This window comes from Myxine glutinosa, chromosome 7 (genome assembly GCF_964187855.1).
Source record: "Myxine glutinosa chromosome 7, kmMyxGlut1.1, whole genome shotgun sequence".
Classification (NCBI taxonomy): domain Eukaryota; kingdom Metazoa; phylum Chordata; class Myxini; order Myxiniformes; family Myxinidae; genus Myxine; species Myxine glutinosa.
In genome coordinates, this window is record NC_136267.1 from 90675077 (window position 1) to 90696304 (window position 21228).

Genomic DNA, 21228 nt, shown 5'->3' on the forward strand with positions numbered 1-21228 from the left:
CGACTAATTATGGATAAGGAGTGTTTCTTTAGTAACAGTTCCTCGTCTAATGCAGGCATTATGTTTGTCTTCGGCAAACATTTCCAACAGTCATCCTTTAAATTTACGAATATTAATGATGGCCATCTTGCTTCTGTGGCCTTCGATATCAATCAGTTCAAATTTACAATCCTCAATGTGTACGCTCCAAGCAAAAATGACGAGCGGATCTCTTTTTTCGCTAAACTGAGAAAGTTCCTCCAAACACTAGATTTTTAGGCTTGTTTAATTATTGGTGGCGATTTTAACTGTACTGCTAATACTTCGTGTGACCAAGACGGGCCGGATCCCTAACCATGCCCGCAAAACATTTTGCAAACATCATGGCGAAATACAATGTCCATGATGTCTGGCACATACAGCACCCTTCTGAACAATCTGACACATGGTATCGTCGTTCAAACAACCACATCTCACTTGCGAGGCTTGATTGCATTTATGCAAATTCTCACATATTACATGGAATTTGTACAGTAGTGGACAAAATATTGGCACCCATGCACATTTTTCAAATAACTCACAATTTTCTCCAAAAATAAGTTGAAATTGACTAGAATATTTGGTCTCCACACTTCCTTATTTCACTGTTAATATTACAGAACCTTTGTTTTTGATTCAGAACTCAATATATCCATTAAAATTAGAAAATAAAAAGAAATGACTGACAAAATTATTGACACCCTGGACTTGATATTTGGTAGCACAGCCTTTGGACATAATAACTGCGGTCAAGCACTTCCTATAGCCATGAATGAGCGTCCAACACCTCTCTACTGGCAGTTTGGCCCACTCTTCTGTGCAAACTGTTCCAGTTCTCCCAGATTTGAACGGTGCATTCTCCCAACTGCTGTTTTCAGATCTCCCCACAGGTGTTCAATGGGATTTAAATCTGGACTCATTGTTGGCCACTTCAGAACAGTCCAGCGTTTTGTCTTGAACCATTCCTGGGTGCTTTTTGAAGTGAGTTTGGGGTCATTGTCCTGCTGCAAGACCCATGACCTTTGACGGAGACCCAGCTTTCTGACACTGGATTCAACATTGCGCTCCAAAATTCCTTGATAATCTCCCGATTTCATGATGTCATGCACATCTGCTTGAAGACTCCAATTTCATTCAGGCTTTTGAATGTTTCTGGACAGATCTCTTGGAACATAAGTTCAGCTGTTATGTTAACCCACTGGTGTGGTGGGATTTAGTAAAGGCCCAAATCCAAGTTTTCTGCCAACAATATCGTAGCTTGTCGAAAAGGGCTGATTATGAAGCAGTAAAATTATTGCAATCGGAGATTTTACATCTCCAGAGGGTCACAGGACAAAATAATAATGTGCAAGAACCATTAACCAAGAAACAGTCTTTATTAAAATAAATAACAGAGGAACGCACGTGGTGCCTTAGTACGGAGGTGGGTGCAGCACCTGAACGAGCCAGATGTGCCAAGCAAGTATTTATTTCCTAGTAAGCAGCTCTATCTCAATTGCGATTGGCAGATTCATGCATCACATTCACCCAATCAGTGATTAAACTGTTCACGAAGGAATATTTCTCTAAAATATATTTGATGGAGCAAATAAATATTTTGATGGAGCAGTGTCGCCTCTATCTCCGTCGGCCTATCAGTGTTGTGTGAAGGTGGGCATTCCCACCTGGAACGACCCAATACCTTAGACAAACTCGAGTGGTTTGGACTTTCATTTCTTGTATTAAAATGTTGCATAATAATATTTCTAGTGTGCTCAAGATAAACAATGAACTTGTTACACCTTTGTTAACAGGGGAATTCGACAAGGTTGCCCTCTCCCTGATTTGCTCTATGCTCTATCAAACCCCTACTGGTTTCTTTGCACGCTAGACTAACTGGGTTTGGGTTTTCTCATCTTGAATGACCCATCAAGGTACTGGCATATGCCAATGATGATGTATGTTTATTTGTGCAGGACCTCAATATCAACATTTTTCATTCTTGTTTATCCTTGTTCAAAAAGGCTTCTTCAGCCAAAGTAAATTGGAACAAAACGAGTGCCTTTGGCTCGGTCTGTCGTGTCACTTCGCACCAAGACTTCCTGCTCCGCTCTCATAGGCCAAAGATGGCGTGAAATACCTTGGAGTGTTCTTGCGTAATGATGCCACACAGTAGCAAAGAATTGGACTGTTCTGTCAGCTTTTTTGTTTTGTTGAGGGAAAACTGCAAAAATGAAAAGGTTTGATCGCTTCAACAGCTCCACAAGGGTTTTGTGTCCTTCTTCTGGGACGGAAAACACTGGCTGCAACCCATGGACCTCAGTTTACCACTGACCGATGAAGGCCAAGGCCTGGTCGACAAAAAGAGCCAGTTAATTGCCTTTCGACTTTTGGTTGCTCTGCACATGCTATACACGTGAACCTCTCCACCATGGGTCAACATTTCCCATCAACTATAGCGGCAGGCTGGAAGACTAGGCTATGACCACGCTCTTTTCTTGATAGACTTTGCCAAACTTGACATGTCTCCCCTCCCCGGTTTCAATCAGTGTGCTGAACGCATGGCAAGCCCCGACGACAAGAGCCACACACTCTTACACAAAGCAAATGGTCATGGTAGAACCTTTGTTTTACACCTCCCATTTCCACAATGTGCCTGCTTATCGGTGCCTCGTTCAACACTGTTGATAAAAACGTAAAATCAGTCGTGGATCTTTTAAGGCCAAATAGCAGTTGGATCGGAGCTGATGCACTGGCAAGCCTAAGGCCTGGTGTTGGCTTAGCGGTTAGGGTTCCGGCTTGGGATCCGAGGATCCTGGGTTCGAATCCCAGTTGATCGCTGAATTAACACCAGGGGGGTTGACTCAGCCTGTCATCCTTCTGAGGTCGGCAAATTGAGTACCAGTTCACTGGTAATTCCCTGTGTGTCGCAAGAGGTGACCAACAGGGTTGGTGGCAGGAAGGGCATCCAGCCATAAAACATTGCTTTCAAAAAGGGGACCATGGTGCTCGAAAAAGGCCAACCCCTGCTCTGCGGGGAAAAATGGCCTCCAAAGGCACTGGCAAGCCTGGTTGGTGTGCTATCTTCCAGAAATGTTGCACACATATTATGTAGTGTGCTTCACACCTGTGCACAGCTTGCACCTGCTTGGGAGCAAGGCCAAACAAGCAATGAACAAGGTACATACCTAATACCTTCTCTTTCTACCTTTCCTGAACTCGTATGCGAGTTTTCTCTTAATAACCCTCCTCCTTGTACTCCTTTTAGTGTGGGCTTCAATGGCTTTCCAAAACAGAAAGACCTTCATTTGGGTTGTGTAAGATTTATTTTACAAGGGCAAATAACACAGCGGAGGGTTGAATGGAGAGACCTCTTACCTTGTTCTCCCACTTATTTTCATAATTGCAAAGGTTTTTATAATTTTCCTGTACCGCTACGACATGGCGACCTCCAATGGAGATTAGCACACTGGATGCTTTCCTTCTAACCATTTCACATCGTTTTTCAAATCTCTTCATAGATAAATGTCCATTTTGTAAAAAGTCTGAAAACCTTTTTCATATCTATGTTGGCAATTACAATGCCAACGGTTGGTTGGCTCCTTTGTTTATTTTCTTCGGAATTGTTTTGTTAGGATTGATTTGATTTTCAACACTTGTGTTCATTAATGGCTTCGACATTTCACACAAAAATTCCACCAAAGCTGTGTTAGCCAATTTCCTGCTTGCTTTCTCTGATGGTTTTGGAGTTAATGATGAAAATGCTTTGTTTAAAAACCTTGTAATAAGTAAGTCGTGAAAAATTGTAGTTTGCTTTATTTTCAGTAATGGAAAAAACTGCTAGCGCAGCTTGAAGCCAAAAGGTGCATAAAAAAAGAAGAAGTTATTTGTATAGTCCTAGAGAAACGTTGTTTTGTGAAATGTTTTGTATATACAGTGATCCCTCGTTTATCGCGGGGGTTACGTTCCAGAACCCCCCGCGATAGACGAAAATCCGCGAAGTAGCGACCATATTTTTATTTTATTATTTATATATATTTTAAAGCTTTATGACCCTCCCCACACTCTTATTAACCTTTCCCATACTCTTATAAACACTTCCTATACTCTTAAACACTTTTTACACTCTTAAACATACGTAATTTTAACAACATATAAAATTCTAATGGGTACTCACCATTGAAGATACTGTAGCTACCCATGGGTCCCCCAAGCAAGACCAGCATCAGAATCTCCTTGCTCCAGCCGGTGACGTCACCGGCGGGGATCCCCGGCGCGAGAGTGGCTGGTCACGTGACCGCTAAAGCGTGCCGCGCTTTGCGGGTATAATCAGCTACACCTGTTGATCACGTGACCACCGAAGCACGCCACGCTTGAGAGGCGTGGCTTTCGGTTTCTGGTTGTGCTTTATAATTCAGCCCGATAAACGGGCTTTTCAGTGTTCCCGAGTTGGTTTTGAGAATAAATATCTTCTCGGACGAGTTTGTGTCTTGCCCGTCATTTCGTCCGTATCAAGCAAGAGCCCCGGCTCTTCAATACTACAACTTGCGTGATGAAGATGATGATGAATTAGCTGTGCAGTACTGATGACGATGAAGGTGATGACGATGAAGGTGATGACGATGATGAATGTACTGCACAGCCAGAAAGAGCATTACAGTTACCCATTACGTGGGTAACTAGCGGTGGAAGCTGCCGCATCTGCGTTTTCCATACGCACGACTCTTTGTCTACCCTTCTACTGTACACTATGTACAGTATTTTATTTCTTGTAATATGTTTTAATTACTGTATTTTTCTTATTTCTTTACGTTTTTTAATTTTTTAGGCTAGAAAATGCTTATTTTACCACAAAAATATTTAAAATAATAGTATATAAAAATACATTTATACCGCAAAATCCCGCGATATAGCGAAAAATCGGCGATATAATTTTACATATACTAGCGAGAAAAACCCGCGATGTACCGAAGCCGCGAAAAGTGAACCGCGATATAGCGAGGGATGACTGTAATCCACTGTATTAACTTTTTTTCCCCAGATATCTGTTCTTTGTCTTTCTTCTATCCCTGAAATGAGTGTGACTCCTATTTGGAGGTTTTCTTTTCTATTTTTGTAATAAAAAGATTCAAAAGTCAAAAGTGTTTTTTATCGCTGTCTGTCTCTGTCTCTGTCTCTCTGCACCGACACCAGACTCCTGCAGGGTTTCACAACAACACTGCATATCACACGTTCTCCTCTTTTACAAGGAAGGAATAGTACAATATCTGCATAGCAGCCATGATCTCAGCAAGCTGATGTGCGATTGACATTGGAAGGAAGCGAATCGAGATGGGACGCAGAATGTCCGAGAACCCTTTACACATCTTCTGGACACTGTCAAGTGCATCAGGTTTTGCACCTCTGCAAAACGTTCTTTAGCTTTTTGAGACTTCTCCAAGTCGTAGTAGATGTCACCAGCAATATCCCCCACCCACGATTCAGATCCAGAACAACACCTTGGCTGCATTGGCAACACTAGTCTTGCCATTGTCACCTGCTATATCCAAAAGAGTTAGCACATGATCCCTCGTGAATTCCTGAAGAACTTTTTATCTCTCTTAGTGGAGCAATTGTACATCAATCAACTTGTGCAATTGCTCAGAGGAATACCTCTCACATTCAGACACAACAGTTATAAATATTGAAGAATATTGAAGAACAGAAGTTGCAAGATCTTTCTCTTCAAAAGCTGTGGGACAATGCTTTCCTCCTCATCATAATATTGGACCAAAACTTTGAGACTTTTGTCCCCGGCATTATAGATTGTGCACTCAATGTTTAGCGAATAGGGTGAGGTCTGCAGATTTGAAGCCATATTTGCATTTAAGGATGCGCAAGGGCATGCGTCATCTTGTAGGTTTCACGTGTGTGAGAAGTGAAATTTGGCCAATTGGCCAACCTCGAGCGGGAGCGTCTTGTGAAACTCGCTTGGCATATTCGAGCAAGTCTGGAACCAAACTCAAAGGCAGGCCAAGAGGCTAGGAATGCCACTGTAATAGCCTTGACCATCACTGTTCTGTCATTCATTGGTGCAGACACAAGGCCATTCGTTGCAGTTTCAGAAACACTACTGACCAAAGTTTCGTTCTATTTTCGCCTCTGTAAATGAAAGTATAGAACATTAAAGAAACCTATTCACCACATGTGGTCTAAAAATTATTTTTTGGGGTTCTACAGAAGCAAGGCTCTTGTGTGACAATTCTTCATGAGTGCAATAATGATTGTGTGAAGTTTCATCCATTTTGATTGTGTCACGAGGTTAAAATGTTTTTGTACATCTTGGACCATTAGAAACTATCCCAAGATTTTTCAAAGTCCATAAAGTCCCCATCAGGTATAAAATCTAGATCTCATTTGATTTATCTTAAAACATTTCTTCTGATCACTGAGATCACTGATCACTGATCACATGAATATCAAGAGCCTTTAAGTTTAAACCTTGGCCCTGTACGTAACGTGCTTTGCACATGGAATACAGACAACCCAGCCTGGTGTTCAATTGTTACTTCGTTGATCAGTCCATTCCCCACTTCACCTTATTCTTAATTTTTGGGGACTTACATAAAATGGCAAGATTGAGCTGCTGGATCTGATCGGGAAAATCTGGAAAATGATCTAATCTGAGCTGATCTGGAAAATGCGAATAATTTCTGATCAAACAATATATAAAATATACCGACTAATGGTCACAGACGCATGCTGACAAGTCAATGCTAGGCGGCAGAGTGCGTTCATTGACAACTCAGATTATTTAGAAACAGTTCATCCAATGCTATTAATAAACTGGATGCACATGCTGACACTTATTGGGGGATTGACATGGATGAGTACACGAGCATCCCTGGATTTTGGCGTGTAGACCCTGTTGTCGAGATAATCAACTCCACCCCATGCCCCAGCTACCGTTAATAATTGCAACTGAAATCTTTGCAGGACAAATTTCAATAGACTAACAAAGATCACATCCTTATGAACAGGTTAATTCCCCCACTTTGATGATGTGTAATAATCCACTTCCCCCACCCTGAATTCCCAGGACTATGAATTTTGTGTACTCCCCTCATCCCCCACATGCACATGTACACCACGAGTACAACTATCAGTTTTTAACTCATTCCATTCAATGGTTCAGTTGTGGGATTATGAATTTAGTTTCTACAATTGACATTTTCCATTAAGTTCATGGAAGGGGATAACTATGGGGAAAGCATACAATGTACACTATTCTTATAGTGCGCCAGCATTTACAGACGTTCCTCTGGCTCAACGTCATGGTACCCACACAAGCCCCTATACCACAATCTTCAAGATTATTTATTGTCCATGTTATACAACAGAAATTTTCCATCCACGAGCAATTCGATAACCAAAAATATTAGGAATGAGGATGGCAAGGGATCATGGATCAGGATGCATATCTGGAATATACATGGCATTAAACTTCCACAAAAATAACATGTGCAAAATCTACTGTGGTCATAATTTCTGCACTCACAGCAACGATGTGTTGAACACATAAACCGAATGAACCAGGTTAAGAAATGAATCCACATAGGACAGCACTCTAATTCCCTATAACCGTGGAATTTTTCTGACGAGGAAAATACAGAAACTTCTGTCTAGGTCGATACAAAAATATTGATTTCCATGTACATATGGAAGAGTTCACTCCTGTGTTTACCTTTTCCTTGCAAGCAGTCATCTTCATGCTCTCTTCCAGAATGCTTCGCTTGCGCTCTTCATCATTGCTCAAGTATTTACTATGGCTGAGAGAGAGGATGAAACCAAGGAATACAATTCATGAACGTTCACCTGTCAAACAGATGGATGACAACATGGTTGAGACATACTCTCCATTGCTTGCCAAGCAAATAGTCACTTTAAACCAACTCTGGTTCGAAAGGAGCATTGTCATGCTTACCGTAAGGGTTATCTACTTTAATGATTTTTATAGAAAAAATAAATAAATAAAGAAATCAAAGGGCGAGTATTTTTTCTAACTAAACACACATACACACAAGCAGACGCAGGCACACACAACACATGCAGTGGCGTGCTTTAGCCGACTTTGTCATCTTGCCAAAGCCGATTTGCTGTATCATGTTCATGTCACCTTTGCTTCATACTCCTAATTTCGCAAATGTAGAAATTGTCACTGCCCAGTGCCCCTGCATTTGGAATAGTATATACACTACTCTTGATTTGTCACCACTCAAATTCTGTCTTATAGCTTGACGATGACATTAGAGATGATGTGTAAAGGTTTATACACAACACCGGTCTACAGGGTGTTTCAAAAAAAGTGGACTATTTGAACGTTTTATTGTAGAAATATTACAAAAGGTAGCAAGTTCAGTGATATATCCATGGAAAGCAAACACCATGCCATTTTCAAATCACTCGTTATACTGCTTGTAATTGACATTTTCAATGTGTGCTCCACCTCTGTGCAAACAGGCTTTAATCCAGACTCTGAAATTCTCCAACAATCGTCTGCAAGTGGCTGGAGTGGTAGCTTGACGGTAGTCCTCCACCTCCTGCTTCAGGACAGCCAGTGTTCGAGGTTCGTGGGTATAAACTTGACCTTTGGCAGCACCCCCCAAAAAAAAAAAATCCAATGGATTTAAATACGGGCTGTGGGGCACCCACTCATATTCTGTGCCCAGGCTTATGACATGATTTCTTAACAGTTGGTGGAGCAAGTCGATGGTTTCACCTGCCGTGTGCAGTGGGGCACCGTCCTGCATGGATCATGCAAGTCTGAGTGGGTTTACAGTCAACTGGTGAGCGAGATCAGCATGGAATCAGCGCAAGACCTCGCAGTACCACTCACCGTTGACTGTCACCGTCTTACCATTGGCGTCCTTGAACCAATACAGTCCAAGCATACCCCATCTGGCATTCAATGCACACAATCAAGTTGACCTGGAGCACTTGAAAGACATTCATTCATTCTTGAAAGACAAAGAGACTTCAGGAGGCTCAGCACCCCGGAAGATGTTGTTGTGATCGCTGATAGGCCCCTTCAAATGAAAGTGTGCTTAATCACTGAATCACAAGGAGATTTGGGTAACTTACCATTCCGTCACTGAACCAATCAGACATTGTTACTTGTCTTGCCATGTCAATCAGAGTTAGCTTGTCTTGCAGATATGATGTTGAGTAGAGCTTGAGTTCAGAAGCAAGAATGCGCCACACAGATGAGGCCGAGATCGTCAGTTCTCGGGAACACCGACAGTGGGATTTTTTAGGACTTTTGATAGCAGAATCTCTCACATGATCAATGTTCCCTTGGTCCTTGGTAATACTTGGTGGGTGGTCACTGCTGCCTGTATTTTGATTTTCCACACTTCCATGTGCTTGTAAGTGCTCCACAAACCGCTGAATGCTCCCTTTGGAAGGTCAATTACGGGTGTGAACATTGTAATACTGACAGTACTGTCGGCACACCTGCACGTAGGATTATGTCTCAAACCACAAAGTCACGATTTTCACTTTTTGTTCCACTGAACACCATAGTTGTTGTAGCGTCCTACTGATTAGTCATTAGAAATGGCATACCACCACCACCATAACCTACAAGAGAGAAGGATAGAGCATGATAAACGACAGAATATCAGGCTGCTCAAATAGTCCACTTTTTTTGAAACACCCTGTATGTGCTCTGTTACTATCTTGCAATGTCCCAGGTAGTATGGCAGCAGTGTCCAAGCACATGTGGCTATATGCATACTGCCATTTTTAGCTCACCTGGACATTAGCCCGGTAAGCTTATTCGATCAAACAGTGTCCGTAGGCAAATCAGTCAGTCAGTCAGTAAAACCTTCAGTCATTATCGCTAGAACCAAAAACACAATTTTGATGAAATTTGGCCATAAGCCGCATATCTGATGCCCAACGAAGGTGTATTGGCCGCATCAAAATCTATACTCATAGTGGGGGTCTACAATGGGGTTGGATATTGCCCCTCCCCCCTCCCCCAAATAAGTTTTTGCTCTCTTTCCCAAAACTACACACACTATTTTGACGAAACTTGACTACAAGCTTCATATCTGATGCCTAATGATGATTTATTGACCGCATAAAAATCTGCACTCATTAAGGGTAACTACGGGTGTGTTTTTGACCCCCCAAAATAGGTATTTGCTGCTCTCTTCTCCAAAACTACACAAACCATTTCAATGAAACTTGACAACCTTCATCACCCATGATGTACCAAAATTTGTTCACGGCAATAAAAATATCAGGGTCTGAGCGGTCTATGGGGGGTTTGAGTGACTGTTGCTCCTCATCCAGGTGAGCTTCAGGACTCGCGGTCCTATTTTTTTTAGTTAAGGTTGGGTATATTCATTTACGATAATTATTATTATTATTAAGACTCATATGACTAACCTAATTAATTTAATTACATCACCTTTGAAAGATGACAGAGACCATGACTATCCTGCCAAGGTTCTTCGATCTTGCTCCATTGTGTTTGTGGGTGATGGAGTTACAAGAGTTTGAATCTAGTAATCTGATCCAGTGAGGATTCTGTATCCAAAAAGGGAATTTACTCTTTAAATTTCTTTTGTTAAACCAATGCTTGGAAAGACATGGCCAAGGTGGTAGTCTATCTTGTCCCTATGCACAATAGCGAAAGTATCATGCATGTACCTATTCCAGTACCATGGGAGCCAGTTTTGATTGAAATTGAAGATCTTTTGCTCAAGTCCCTCCATGACAAGGTTGACCACAATCGCAGAGACTTGTGGACCAATAGCAGTGCCAAATATGACCAATAGCAGTGCCAAATATTTGTTCATAGAGTGTACTGTCGTAAGTGGAGGTTCTGGGACCTGAGGAAATCTCCACTGGGAAGTGGATTAAATGCCACCAGAGACTGAATCTGCTCGGAATTGCTTAATAAGAGACTGTCAAGATAGATCGATGTTGATAGATGTCAAGATAGATGTCAAGATAATCTATATAATAATAGCGTAAGGACTCGACTTTGTTATCCCTTTTACGCCACACCCAGTGACCCCATGCCCACGGCACTAATGGATTTACGATCTACGAACCACGCTCTTTGTTTATCACGTACAGACATACTCGAAAAATCTGAATTAGCCGACGTTGGGACCCAAAAGCATCCGATTAACTGCCGATACGACGCCATAGTATTGACGTCTGCTGGGCGAAGGCGAAGCAAGCCGTCCGCTGATTGGACGGGTGAAGGCGAAAGTAAGCCGTCCACTGAGTGGACAATCCAGAGCATGCATTTGTGCCGGTGTCGGCGATCGTTGTTCATATACGCACTCTTCATTCTCATCTTTCTTCCTAACTCTTACTCGGACAAGCAAATCCCCTATGCCATCCATAATGGTACACTCTATCCATACACCACATCCTCCCTTCCGTGGATGTTCCACGGGTTTCGGCTAGTATTTACTATTTTAGGTTGCAAGCACCTTTCCTTTTTTTAATTATTTTTTTTACGTGCACAAACACATACACACACATCTGAGGGCGAGGAATGGAATTCCACCGAATAAACTACTCTTCCATTCCAGTCTGTGGCTGTCTTGGTAAGGTTCAAACGTAATGACAAATTATATTGCAGAGATGTTCAATTTGATTTAAAACTGGTGAGATGGAAGGCCAACGTGTTATGACTAACGTTGGCATTGACAAGGACATTCCCCATTTGAATGGCCCTGTGAGCAGCATTATTGTGCAAAAGATGATTCCTGGACCATGATGTTGAAGGGTAGGCAACAAATGTTGTTTTAAGATTTCATTAATATATCGATCTGTCATGGATAGAGATCAAGTTGGTGCAAAAAGTGACTGGAGAAGTTGGAGAGAAAACGGATTGGAAGGCCAAAGAAACCAAGCAAACTAGAAGAGCAATACTTAAAGATTTATAACACCGAGTCACCGACCGATCAATTTACTTACTATATGAACGAGTTTGGAACGGAATCTCTTCGTAACCCCGGGACTCCGTGTACTATATTTTGTACAAAACTTGCTTTTCACACGACCAGACAAGTATGAAATGCTTCATTTTATATCTGTCAAGAGCTTATTGAATAAGCAGACGGTAGCTCATCATTCGCTTAAAAATGACACAATGCTGTGCCTTTCGATGAATGAAGATGAAGGAATTAAGGAATGGGGTTGCATAGCATGCACGCGCACACGCACGCACACACACACACACACACACTAATCTCTAAGCCACTCAGAAGTGAGTGCACCATGACCGAACTATCAAATTTGCTAATCTAATTTGTGCCAATGAGACTATAATGCCGAAACACCTAAAGATAGAAAATTAAGTTTGGTTATTTTTTTTTGTTTTCTTTAGTCAAAGTAAAATCTTGAAGGCACCCACAATTCTGCAAGTTCCAAAATAGAGACTGCATCTGCATGAAACAGTGATAAAGATGCTTTTAAAGGCAACACAAAAAAGAAGCAAGCAAGCAGATTTATTTTGCAAGAAATGAGTGACAAAGTTGCTGCTTACAGATTCTTAATCCATTGTTCGGAGTCGAACAGCTTCTTGTTAATGGTTGTAGTAGAACTGCAAGCAGAGTTGGGCAAGGCATTAACACATGCAGAATAAAGAAGCAATGCTTTCAAAAATAAGAAGAGTTTAAAATGTAAAACCTGGAGGAGTGTTTTTTTGGTGCTCTTGTAGTCTTCACAATGTAGAGTGAATCTGTTTCAGTACCAGAGCCTGCAACAAAAAGCTCTGAGAAATAAATTTAAAAAAACACATCAGCTCACGCAAAACCACCACAGTTTTTTTGTATACAAAGTTCAGGCTCATGGAAGAGCTAGAACACAGAACAGATAACAAAAGTATCCCCTTAGGGGAATGACGGTTATTTCCCCAACAGGCGGGGGACCTCATAGCCCTGATGCAAACTAAACAACACAAGAAAAAAAAAACTAAACAACAACAATAACCTAAACAAGAACCTAAACAAGAACCTAAACAAGAACAAGAACAACACTCTTCGACGTCGCGAGGTCGAACGATATGCCTCCTCCCACATTATTACATCATTATACATACTTGTACCAAGTTTGATTTAAATCCCTTTTAGTCTAGTAGGAAGACTAGGTCCCCCTGCACCCCCCGGAGATATACTTCTAATCAGTGTTTCTAGATTGGAAAAAATGTGTAGAAAATGACTAGCTATGGCCCCAAGCTGAAAAAATGTCCCACATACCATTTTTATGCAAATTACTGCTGCAAATTTTATGCAAAATTATGCAAATTTTATGCAAATTTTTGATGAGGAGTAGAGTTGAGGGGTCTTTGAGGGCTTCATCGAGGTGCTCTCGGTTGCAAGACTGGGTCATTCTGAGAAGCACAGCAGGGTCAGAGATCATGATGTTCTCCTCCTCAGTGAATCTCTCCATCAACAGCCTCTCCATTGCCTCACACACTGTTTTGAGGCAAAAGAGGGACTTTGCGTAGGCCTTTCCACTGAGAACACCTTTGAGAGATCCACTTGTTACTAGTTGTGCCTCAAAGAGAATCTCTGCATATCCAGAACCACGCATCTTGTGTCCAGTGAGCATCCCGATGTAGTTCATGGATGTGTGGAAGGGTCCAATCGTTACTACATGACTAGCAAATTCATTTGGCCAGCGCCAGATGATGGGAAGGGCTTTCATGCAGACACCCAGATCAAATGTATTCAGGACCCATCTCTGACCCACCTCAGCAGTTGCTGCCTCGGAACGCTTCAGTAGCTCACGAAGAACTGCGTTGTCTGTGATCGGTTGGTGGATAGGCGTGCAGTAGTCGACTGTTGATTTGCTGGGTGGGGGAGAACCAGTTGCAGAGGTGAAACCCCCTAGCCCAGGCACAGGCTGCAGGCCATTGCCATGCCATGCAGGCACCAGGCACAGACCGATCACAGACAACGCAGTTGTTCGTGAGCTACTGAAGCGTTCCGAGGCAGCAACTGCTGAGGTGGGTCAGAGATGGGTCCTGAATACATTTGATCTGGGTGTCTGCATGAAAGCCCTTCCCATCATCTGGCGCTGGCCAAATGAATTTGCTAGTCATGTAGTAACGATTGGACCCTTCCACACATCCATGAACTACATCGGGATGCTCACTGGACACAAGATGCGTGGTTCTGGATATGCAGAGATTCTCTTTGAGGCACAACTAGTAACAAGTGGATCTCTCAAAGGTGTTCTCAGTGGAAAGGCCTACGCAAAGTCCCTCTTTTGCCTCAAAACAGTGTGTGAGGCAATGGAGAGGCTGTTGATGGAGAGATTCACTGAGGAGGAGAACATCATGATCTCTGACCCTGCTGTGCTTCTCAGAATGACCCAGTCTTGCAACCGAGAGCACCTCGATGAAGCCCTCAAAGACCCCTCAACTCTACTCCTCATCAAAAATTTGCATAAAATTTGCATAATTTTGCATAAAATTTGCAGCAGTAATTTGCATAAAAATGGTATGTGGGACATTTTTTCAGCTTGGGGCCATAGCTAGTCATTTTCTACACATTTTTTCCAATCTAGAAACACTGATTAGAAGTATATCTCCGGGGGGTGCAGGGGGACCTAGTCTTCCTACTAGACTATTTAGCTGTTCTCAAGTATTACATTTTTACCTGACATAACCTCTGACCTTTGACCTCTTGACCCCAAAATTAAATCAGTTCAACGTTGCATCATAATATATACTTGTACCAACTTTGGTCAAAATCCCATCACTGGTTCACAAGTTATCAGGGCAACAGGATTTTTACCGAACATGACCTCTGATCTTTGACCTCAAGATGCCAAAATCGAATCAGTTAATCTTTACCTCATTATACATACCTGCACCAAGTTTGACTTGGATCCCTTCAGCTGTTCTCAAGTTATCATGGTAATGAAAACATATCATGGATGGACGGACGGACGCACAGACAGACAACCCGAAAACATAATGCCCCCAGTAACAGCTGTTCCTTATCAAAGGTTTTGTTGCACTCATTGCTTGAGTGCCTAAGCCACTTGGCGAGCACTCTATAGGAAACTTGGCAACTGAACACACCCCAGTCGTTGACTTATTTCGGCCAAACATTTTTCAGCAAACTCTTCTTTCACTCTTGAGAGTCTAAACCTAGAATTTGAATTTATCGCTCGGGGGCAGATTTTGACAAGACATGTGGCAAGTTAGAGATTGGTAGGAATCAAAAATGGATTATATTTCAATAACTTATTTTTCCCAAACGTGGTTAAAAATGCTTCATTCACTGTCAGTGACAAATATGGTATCAGATGTGAAAAATAACAATCAAGACTTTACAACGATTGGTAAGTTAGGCGAAAGAGTCACATGAATTCTCAAATGCACGAATCGCTAATTATTTAAAAACCCAAAATAGCATAAACACAACGTATGCATCACATTCAAAGAAATCTTGCTGATGACCTAATCACAAGTGGCCATGATAGGTTTTCAGTGTCACGAGGTTTGTACTCTCAAGAGTGAAAGAAGAGTTTGCTGAAAATAGGGATACCACCTTAGCTAACTTCTCCAAATATACACCCTGTGTAAATTCCTTGTGGGAGGAGGGAGAGGAAGGGTGGGAGGAGGGAGAGGAAGGGTGGGAGGAGGGAGAGGAAGGGTGGGAGGAGGGAGAGGAAGGGTGGGAGGAAGGAGAGGAAGGGTGGGAGGAGGGAGAGGAAGGGTGGGATGGGAGGAGAGGCATGGGAGTCTAGGTGGAAAGAGGGTTTGGGTGGGAGGAGGCAGGAGAGAGGGTGGGATGAGGGAGGGGAAGGAGTGGGAGGAGGCGCCCAGCTTTATGCTGGGTACCTTTTGTAGCAATAAATAAAATGCTGGGGATTCTTCATCAAGCTGCTGATAAAAGTTCCTTGAAAAGAGGGGCTACAAACTGCTTTGATATTCATTTTGGAGCATTTCCTGTCACATTAAGGCTGCAGTGAGAAACAGATGTGAGAATTCACATTTTCATCTCACACAATGCCCATAAACGAATATAGATTTAGAAAATAATCGTCGTACCTGGAGAACAGTCCTTTTCAGATAATGACCCATTCCCAAGGGAAGGGCTTGCAACTGGGGAAACATCGCCGAATGATATAGGACTTTCATATCCCCTTGGGAGTGATGGAGGTGAGCTGGACCTGCACAACAGGTAAAAGTTATGTAAACAGCAGGAAACAGTTTAATAAAGTTTTATTACGACTCTTTTGATCGAAGCTGTTTAATAGCAATAGTGTAGCAGCATAGCAAACCTGTTGTGCATTTTGTGATACAAGCACCAAATTTGGCACAAATGTACATTAATATGTTGCGAACATTTTCAGATATTGGGCCACTTGAAATTCCGTAATTTTTTTTTCCAAATTTTTTCAAATTTCGTAATTTCAAATTTTTCGGGTGACACCGTCACAATTTCGGTCTTCGAGGCCGGCCGATATAGTGGGGCGGCTTAGCCCAAATATTCAAAATAATTGTGCATTTTGTGATACAAGCACCAAATTTGGCACAAATGTACATTAATATGTTGCGAACATTGTGTGGTCAGCAATGAAGACGAGAGTCTGAATTACATGTATGCAAAAGACCTTGTGAACCAGTGAAGCAAATACACGGGTAAGCATGAATTAAATCTAGGGCATGATATAATTTCCATGATGTTTACCTCTACACTCAATGGTGGAAGGAGGTAATGTTTTGATCCCAGCTTGTCTGTATGTCTGTTTGTCTGTTAGTCCACAAAATTCCAGACAAAGCTTGTAGTAGTGGTAGTTGTAGTGGTAGTGGTGATAACAGAAATTGTTATATAGAACTGAACTTATATTATTATTATATGCAGAAAATAACTTCATTTCTATATGCCCTGCAGTGGACAGGTTAATTGGTTTATGCACTGAAGGGGTCACCCTGGTGTGCACTGCTGTGTTCTGCCTCACTGAGTTGTTCAGGTATGATGTACTCAGCACAAGCTTCCGGTCGGCCCGGAGGTGGGGGTGCGGGGCCTGTCACGGAACGTCAAAACAAACGGCCTGCCGGGGCCGCCCAAAAGTCGGGTGTGAGGGGCGCGTCCACTAATGGAACGCCTCTCGCTTCCCAGATCGAGGGCCACGTGGTCAGGAGAACCTCGTCCCTTCCGGTCACACTTTGCCTATCGGCCGGCCTCGAAGACCGAAATTGTGACGGTGTCACCCGAAAAATTTGAAATTACGAAATTTGAAAAAATTTGAAAAAAAAAATTACGGAATTTCAAGTGGCCCAATATCTGAAAATGTTCGCAACATATTAATGTACATTTGTGCCAAATTTGGTGCTTGTTTCACAAAATGCACAATTCTTTTGAATATTTGGGCTAAGCCGCCCCACTACAAGAGAAACGAGAACAGGGATTTGTGGGAAAAGGGGATATTAATGAATATGAACGGGAACCCAAATGCTCAGACCACCTCAACGCTAATCATCCCTTGATACCTGTAAAATAGATATAATGTGTTTTTTCTGATTTATAAAGTCAGTAAACTTGTGATCAAAAGTCGAAATCTTCTTCAGTAATAGCCATGACATCACACCATTAAGTCGACTGCCACTTGTTTACGGGTTGCATCACGATGCAATTTAACTCGAACAACAAAGCAACAACAACATGCATTTTACGACAATTTTCCCTGCTAGAGCGGGGGTTAGCCTTGCGGTCCCCATGACAATCTTCTCCATTTTGCCCTATTTTCTGCATCTCTCCTTGTTAACCCCCTTGCCCGCATTTCTTCTTCAACCATCTTTAGCCAAGTCTTTCTCGGTCTTCCCCATCCTCTACTTCCTTCGACATTCATTTCCATCACTCTTCTCAACCAGTCACTTTCATCCTTCCTCAACACATGACCAAACCATCTCAACCTGTTCCTCTTCACAGCATCAATCACAGGCCCTATTCCCATCATCTGTCGCAAATCATCATTCTTCTTCCTCTCTCTCTCAACGATACGACGCACATCCACCGAACCACCTTAGCTAACCGAACCACCTTAGCTAAGTGGCACATGGCCACTTCCTCAACACATGACCAAACCATCTCAACCTGTTTCTCTTCACAGCATCAATCACAGGCCCTATTCCCATCATCTTTCGCAATTCATCATTTGTCTTCCTCTCTCTCAACGATACTACGCACATCCACCGAACCATTCGCATTTCCACCCTTTCCAGCCTTCGTTGCTGCTCTACGTTCATTACCCATGTCTCGCTCCCATAAATCATAACACTTCTCAAACATGCAGCATACACCTTTCCCTTCAGCTTCAACGACACTCCCCTCCTCATCAGCACGCCACTCAGTTCCCGAAACTTCTTCCATGCACATCTCACTCGAGCAACCGTTGCCGAGCCTGATCCACCTTCTCCATTTAGCATGTCTCCCAGGTAGCAAAATGTTTTCACACCTTCCAGCTTCACGCCGTCTCCAAGATCCAACTCAACATTTCCTCCGTCTGCAGCTCCCTCTGTGAACATCTTACATTTGAATGTAGCTGACACACTGGTTAATGACCCTCTCAGACCACTACATTTTTGATGAACCCACTCAGCGCACATTGTACATTGAATGGAGTTCACTCCGACACCCTTCCTGCACACAGCACATGGCCACTTCCCAGTTCTTTCCACCTCACCACATGCTTTACCACTTGCCATCACCTTCGTCTTTCCGATATTCACCTTCAGACCTTTTGTCTCCATACATTCCTTCCACTTGTTCATCTTTTCCTTCAGTCCATCCATACTTTCCGCAATCAACAACAGATCATCTGCATACAACTCCCACGGCAAACCCTCCTTTACGTTCTGAGCCAGCACCTCCATCACAGCTACAAATAGTAGTGGACTTAGTACCGACCCCTAATGCAGTCCCACCTTCACCTCAAACTCACCACTGTTCCCGTCCTTCGTCCTTACAGCTGTGCGCGCTCTTTTGTACATTGCCATCACTACTCTGATCAACCATTCCTCCACTCCTAACTTCCTCAATGCCCATGTCAATACTTCGCGTGGAACCCCATCAAATGCTTTCTCCAGATCAACAAACCCAAGAAACAACTTCTTCCTCTTCGCCATGTACTTCTCCTGCAACTTGCCATGTCCATCCACATACCTACTCAGTTCCCAATCCACTGGAATGCAGCCTTCTTTCACCACCAGATTACAGATGTCTGTCATTCTCTTCACACCCCAACTTCCAGCTGCCTTCAACATATCTCCCACAACCCCCGTCGGCCCTCCTGCTTTTCTACTCTTCATTGCTTTTATCGCTTCCTCAACTTCCTTCTCAGTTATCTTCTCTGCCGGTCCTAAAACTGGGTTACTCTCTATGTTGCCATCCCATTCATTCTCTGTATTCAAAAGCATTTCCATATATCTTTTCCATCTTCCTTTAATTCCATCTGGGTCCACAACGATTTGTCCCACTTCATCCTTCAAGCAACTCACCCCCATCACATCACACCTCTCTTTCGCTATCTGCTTTGCAATCCTGAATACCGCTCTCTGACCCTCTTCCGAATCCAAGCGTTCTCCGAACATTTTCCTATATGCCTCCTGCGCCTTTGCTACCTCTTTCTTTGCAGCCTTCTTGGCTGCCTTATAACTTTCATGCTCTGCTTTTTATGCTCCCGTACCCTTCGCCTTTTGCCACTCCTTGAACTTCTTCCTCTTCTCGTCAATCCTCTTTCCAACTTCATCATGCCACCACCATGTTGCTGAATGCCTCGGTGCGCCTTTTGTCCATCCACATACCTCACCAACGGCTCCCAACAGACTATCTTTCATTGACATCCAACCATTTTCAAGCTCAACCACATCATCCTCTACCCTACTCAGCCTCTCTTTTAATGCCTCCCTTACTGTCACCTCTTTCAACATCCACACCTTCATTCTCGGTTGGTACTTCACCCGCCGAGCTCTCCTCGCACCTTTCACCCTTATATCGCAGACAACCAAGTGGTGCTGTGAAACAGCCTCCTCCCCCGGGATCACCTTTGTGTCCCGGAGGTGCCCCCTATCTCACCTACGCACCATCAGGTAGTCAACGGTTGTCGTCGACCCACCTGACGTGTATGTAACAAGCTTATTATCCTCTTTCTGGAACTGAGTATTATAAATCAACAAATCAGCTCCATCAGCAAACTCTAAAATCCTTTCACCTCCTCCATTTCTCACACCATATCCGTAACCCCCATGAACTCCCTCAAAACCACCCATACTCCTTCCCACATGTCCATTTAGGTATCCTCCTACCACAACAACTTCCTCATCTTTCACGTTTTCCATCAGCTTCTCTATCGCACACCAGAACTTGTCCTTCTCTTCATCACTCCGACCAACCTGCGGAGCATATCCCGAGATGACGTTCACCAAGAACTTTCCAATCATCATTTTCACCATCATCAACCTATCACTCACTCTAGTCACACTCACCACACTGTCTACAAACTCCTCAGAAAACAGGACACCAACACCATTCACGCCCTCCGGGCACCCTTGCCACACAAACTTGTATTTCTGTCCCTGCCTACCCTTCACCATTCTCACACCACTTCCCTTCTATCTCGTCTCTTGCACACAACATATGTCCACTCTTCTTCTGACCAATACGTCCACCACTTCTCCTGATCTCCCTGTCATTGTCCCTACATTCCATGTCCCAAACCTCAGAAACCGATCTCCACTTCGGGCTGTACCCTGCCCATATGTAGTTGTAATTGTCATGGTTCTCTTTTTGAGGCAATGTTTTTTTTTTTATGGCTGGATGCCCTTCCCGACGCCAACCCTCTGTCGCCTCTTACGACACGCAGGGATACGGTGTACCTATTCTAAACCAGGGTACACACCGGAACCAGGGTACACACCGGAGTTTAACTCGAACGGCGAATAATTTTCTAATTTCCACATGTATGCCTTAGTGGTTGTAGTAAAACAAACGGAGATTGTTTCCTGCTACACCAATGGCCAAAAGATCCGTGTGTGTGTGTGTTCGTGTGTTTGTGAACAAGATATCTGGAAAAGTTCTGAACGGATTTGGATGAAAGTTTGTGGGATGATTTCCCTTGGGATAAGGAAGAATTGATTAGTTTTTGGTGAAGCTCAGGATATTATTCCGGATCCAGGAATTTTTTGAAGGATTTTTTACC

The 21228-nt window shown here is 43.0% G+C and overlaps 1 protein-coding gene across 3 annotated transcripts in view; it reads right to left on the reverse strand.

Annotated features, from left to right (window-relative positions):
- Positions 1-21228, reverse strand: part of LOC137431403 (sentrin-specific protease 1) — a 91844-nt gene that overhangs the window by 35057 nt on the left and 35559 nt on the right. For all 3 annotated transcript variants that reach the window (XM_068122701.2, XM_068122699.2, XM_078781983.1), the window contains 4 exons: positions 16076-16197; positions 12697-12766; positions 12554-12610; positions 7721-7805 (listed from right to left, as the gene is read on the reverse strand). In XM_068122701.2, the coding sequence (XP_067978802.2) occupies positions 7721-7805; positions 12554-12610; positions 12697-12766; positions 16076-16197 (334 nt within the window). The remainder of the gene's footprint in view (positions 1-7720; positions 7806-12553; positions 12611-12696; positions 12767-16075; positions 16198-21228) is intronic.